The 4962-nt window shown below is 54.2% G+C and overlaps 1 protein-coding gene across 2 annotated transcripts in view; it reads right to left on the minus strand.

Annotated features, from left to right (window-relative positions):
* HID1 (HID1 domain containing) overlaps window positions 1–4962 on the minus strand; it is a 15717-nt gene that overhangs the window by 6686 nt on the left and 4069 nt on the right. For both annotated transcript variants that reach the window (XM_011976118.1, XM_011976041.1), the window contains exons 6-11: window positions 3793–4015; window positions 3650–3706; window positions 2683–2823; window positions 2445–2535; window positions 2100–2251; window positions 1914–1992 (exon numbers count right to left, since the gene is read on the minus strand). In XM_011976118.1, the coding sequence (XP_011831508.1) occupies window positions 1914–1992; window positions 2100–2251; window positions 2445–2535; window positions 2683–2823; window positions 3650–3706; window positions 3793–4015 (743 nt within the window). The remainder of the gene's footprint in view (window positions 1–1913; window positions 1993–2099; window positions 2252–2444; window positions 2536–2682; window positions 2824–3649; window positions 3707–3792; window positions 4016–4962) is intronic.

Raw genomic sequence — 4962 nt, forward strand, 5'->3', positions numbered from 1 at the left:
TATATATATATATAATCTACATTTATATATATATATATATTTGAAACAGAGTTTCACTGTTTTCGCCCAGGCTGGAGTGCAGTGATGTGATCTCAGCTCACTGCAACCAGAAATGTAGATGATAGATCGTCCTGGTTTAAACTGGAGGATGGATTGAAAAGGAGCAAGAATAATATGAGGAAGGCTTGTATGAAAACTCTCACATTGATAAAGGTGGAAGATGTGAATGCTTGAGTTTGGGAGGGATACAGTGGGATACAGTTGGTAGGATGGAGAGGAATACACAAATACGGGATTTTAGGAAGCAGAATGAACCAAATGACCAATTGAATATGGATGGTAAAGTGTAGAAAGGAGTCTTGGCTGACTCCCAGGTTTCTGACTTGGGCATCTGTTTGGAAGTTGGTGCCATTTACAGAGAGAATATATTGAGAGGATAGTTTGAAGAACTGTGATTTCATAGTTGAATTTTACATGTTTCTCGTTTAGAATACATTTGGAATTCCTACATGGATGTGTCTACTAGACAGTTAGATATATGTGAATATAGAGGAGAAAGATCGAGCTAGAGAGATTGGGAGATGTAAATGGCCCTTGAAGTGATGAGCATGTACAGTATTTTCCAGGTTTGAGTATAGAGAGTAAGAGAAAAGGAATGAGAAAGATCACACTCTTGAAACAGGGTAAGGCTGGGTGCTGTGGCTCATGCCTGTAATCACAGCATTTTGGGAGGCCGAGGCAGGCGGATCACCTGAGGTCTGGAGTTTGAGACCAGCCTGACCAACATTGAGAAACTCCATCTATACTGAAAATACAACATTAGCTGGGTGTGGTGGTGCATGCCTGTAATCCCAGCTACACAGGAGGCTGAGGCAGGAGAATCACTTGAACCCGGGAGGCGGAGGTTGTGGTGAGCCGAGATCTCGCCATTGCACTCCAGCCTGGGCAACAAGCAAAACCCTGTCTCTACTAAAAAAAAAAAAAAAAAATTAGCCAGGCGTGGTGGCACATGCTGTGATCCCAGCTACTTGGGAGGCTGAGGCATGAGAATCACTTGAACCCGGGAGGTTGCAGTGAATGGAGATTGTGCCACTGCACTCCAGCCTGGGCAACAGAGAGTAAGACTCTGTCTCTAGATGTGTATAAGAGACAGGCTGAGGCATGAGAATCACTTGAACCCGGGAGGTTGCAGTGAATGGAGATTGTGCCACTGCACTCCAGCCTGGGCAACAGAGAGTAAGACTCTGTCTCAAACATAAAAAAATAAAATTAAATAAATAAATAAAGTAAAAGTGTTACTGTACTACCAATGGCTCCAATAAACAGGGCTAAACTCCTTCAGATGTCAAAGAAATGGTTAAAATTTAAAAAAGAAAAAAGGCCAGATGCAGTGGCTCATGCCTGTAATCCCAGCACTTTGGGAGGCTGAGGTGGACGAATCATCTGAGGTCAGGAGTTCGAGACCAGCCTGGACAACATGGCAAAACCCTGACTCTACTAAAGACACAAAACTTAGCCAGGTGTGGTGGCACACGCCTGTAATCCCACCTACTCAGGAGGTATGGGAATAGCTTGAACCCAGGAGGAGGAGGTTGCAGTGAGCTGAGATGACGCCACTGCACTCTAGCCTGGGCGACAAGACTGAGTGTGAGAAGGGAATATTAAATATCTCATTAGTAATTTTTACGTAGGCTACATGTTGAGATGATGGTGTTTGGGATATAGTGGAATAGATAAAACATTATTAAATTGTTGTCACCCTTTTTTTCTAATGTGGCTACTATGAACAGCACACAAGTTTGCTTTCTTTCTGTGGGCTGGAGGGGCTTGAACCCCGGAGCGGGTGGCAGGTTGGCCTGTGGCCTGGCACCACCTGGTGGTGAGTGCAGGGAGTGCGAGCTCCGGGTCCCTACCGTTGACCACGATGGTGAGCAGGCAGTCGAAGAGGGGCTGCAGCCGCTGGTGCCCGCTGGTGATGATTTTGTGGAACACCTGTGCCGGGAGGGACAGGGGCACTGTGGGCTCCCCGCTGCCTCCAGACTCAGCCAAGAGGACGCCGCCCCTGCACCAGCTGGGCCCAGCCACACGAGCCCCCTCACCACAATGAGCAGGTCGGCGTGGGTCCCCGTGAAGACTGGGATGTCCATGGGCACGCGAACCGAGTAAGGCTTGTTCAGCCGCACCCCAAAGTTCCGCTCCCCGCTCAGAAGCAGCAGGATGAAGACACCAATGTGCATCAGGCCCACCCGAGCTGCGGCAGGTGACGTGGGAGGGGTCACTCGGGTGGGAGGGGGAGGGAGGGGCCCAGACAGGGACCATTTTGGGGGCCTCCCTCCCGGGAGGTTAGAGTGCCAGGCCTGAGCTCCTGGGAGGCAGGGCAGATGGCGGGCCCTCCACCTCGCCACCAGGAAAGCCCCCAGCATCCCACCCCACCCTGGTCTTACATTGATCGGCCCGGGCATCGTTGAGGAAGAAGAGGATGGGGACAAGGATGTCTAGGACGTCACTGCTCTTCAGTACGAAGAAGAGGAATTTCTGGGGATGTAGGGAGGGACCAAGTGGGCTGAGTTCGAGGGAGGGGCAGCTCTGCCCCACCCCCCTCAGTCTGACACTGTCCCCGCCCCTGGGCTATTGGAGCAGCTGCTCTCCATCTTCCTGCAGGGCCCCTCGAGGCTGGCCCACCTTGTTGAAGTCGCAGAGCTTCCAGAAGAGAACTAGCAGCTCCTGGTGGAACTGGATCTTCTTGGTGGAGTTGGGCAGGTAGGTCTGGAGCAGGGGGTTGGACAGCAGCCGGGCTATACCCTTGAGGATGAACTGGAAGTCCTGGGGGTGAGGGCAGAGCAGCGGGCCTGTCCAGCATGATCCCCACAGCTCCAACTTCCCAGCCTAGGCCCCCCACAAATGCCTCCTCCTTCCCCCAGAGCCAGATCCCACCTCCAGAGACCGAGGGTCCTGATGCTATCATCCATAGCTATCCTGGGGCGATGCCTCAGGAAACGGAGTCCCTCATAGGTGTGGACAGCCCTGGCTCCTCCACCAGACTGCAGACTCTCTGTCCTTGGGCTGTGCACCCCTTGAGCAAGGCTGCCGCTCCCAGTGAGCTCCCACACATGCACACCCTCAACCTCGTCCCTGCCCACCTGAGACTCATGGTTGACAGACTCCATCCTTCTACCCCTCCCCAAAATACTCCCCCATCACCCCATCACACTCGAGGGGCATTCCACTGTTGTGTCATTTACTGAGACCTGCCACCAGCTGGGGTGAGAAGGCAGCTAGTGTCCTGTGTTTTAGCTGCAGAAGTTAGAACTCTGGGAGTTCAAGCACCTTCCCACCAAGATCACAAGACACGTGAACTGGGACTGCCTGGCCTGAAGCCCTTGTCCACTGTCATTCTCCTCTCTCCCCACCACCTCTGAAATGACATCAGCCGCCTCCTCCTAGAAGCCTTCCCAGTTACTTCTACCCAGGTGAGGCCATCAGCCCTTCCTGCACCTTGGAACCCTCACAGCCCTGCCAGTATTTCATCTGGGGTGGCCCCATACCACAGAGAGCATGGTTCCTTCATGGAGGGGTCAGGATCCCCCATATCCCTGTCTCACTTGCATCCTCCCGCCCCCTGCAAAGCCACTGTGGGGAATGGACTTGCCTCCTCACGATGGATGCGGGACAAGTAGTTCACAAACAGGTTCTCGGGGCCTGGAGGCTGCCAAGATGAGAAGCCTGTGGTAAGCAAGCGTCCTCCCGGCCACCCGCAGCCCCAGCAGCTGCCCTTCATGCTCCCATCCTTACATCGGCATCATCCATGGCGGTGCCAGTGGTGGTGCCGTCCACAGTGGGGCTGGCACTGCTGGCGCTGTCGTGGTCCAAGGTGACAATGAGCACCTGGGCAGCCTCCTCCACCAGGGGCTCCCGGTAGTCAGAGAAGAGCAGGTGGTTGTAGGGGATCCCGTAGCCCACAGGGTCATAGGCACACACGGTGTTGAGGAGGGAGGTGAAGAGGGGCAGGGCATGTCTGCAGCACAAGAGGAGACAAGGCTGCAGAGGCTCCACCGGGGCCCAGCCCCCTGGCCACACCCCTCTGGCCACATGGGAGGGTCACCCTCATTCAACAAGCATTTTAGCGCCAGGCCAGGGAGTGGCTTGGAAAGAGTGGGTGGGGGAAGCCCAGAACCATGAGTAGGGCACATTCATACCCCTTAGGGTCTAAAGGGGCAGATACCCTCCCTCAGGGCCTCAGAGATGGGACTGGAGGCCCATGGAGAAGGCGGGCTTCCCCTCGGGGAGCAGAGCCCAGGCTCAGCCAACCAGTTCCCAGGCCACAGAATGATTCCACTCAGACTCAAGAGATGTCAGGGTTCAAGCTGCTCGTCTTACAGATGAGGAAGCTGAGACCCAGAGAGGTTAAGTGAGGGACAAAGGGTGGCAGTTTGCCTGATAAGGCTGGTGAGAAAGAAAGCTCTGGCCAGTCTCTGACCATGGCTGGTGGAGGGGACTGCCTGGCTGCCCTCTCTTCTGGAGTAGGGTGGAAGGTTGAACAGAAGACTAGGAAACCTGAATAAGGCGTGTCATGTAGGGACCAGAGTCTGAAAGGCGGAGGTTGACCGCCACCTGCTGGGCACTGACCCTATGCGGCCAACGCAGTTCCCCGTGGGAGCTACCTGCTCAAATACTCAACCCTGCCATGTGACACGTGTGACAGCCCCCCGCCCCATGCTCACGTGTCCCCCACAGTCCATGAGTGCCTCATGTGGGCTGGGCCTCCCTGCCCTTCGGGGTATTTGTCACACATACACCCCAACCCGGTCTCTAAACTGCAGGATCCCACACAGCAGCCTCAAGCCACAAGGAGCTGTCCAGCCCTTGGAATGTGGCTGATTGGAACTGAGACCTGCTATAAGTGCAGAATACACACTGGATTCTGAAAACTTAGTATGAAAAGGGGGATGTGCCAGCCGGGCG

The sequence above is a fragment of the Mandrillus leucophaeus genome, unplaced genomic scaffold (genome assembly GCF_000951045.1).
Source record: "Mandrillus leucophaeus isolate KB7577 unplaced genomic scaffold, Mleu.le_1.0 Scaffold1, whole genome shotgun sequence".
NCBI lineage: Eukaryota > Metazoa > Chordata > Mammalia > Primates > Cercopithecidae > Mandrillus > Mandrillus leucophaeus.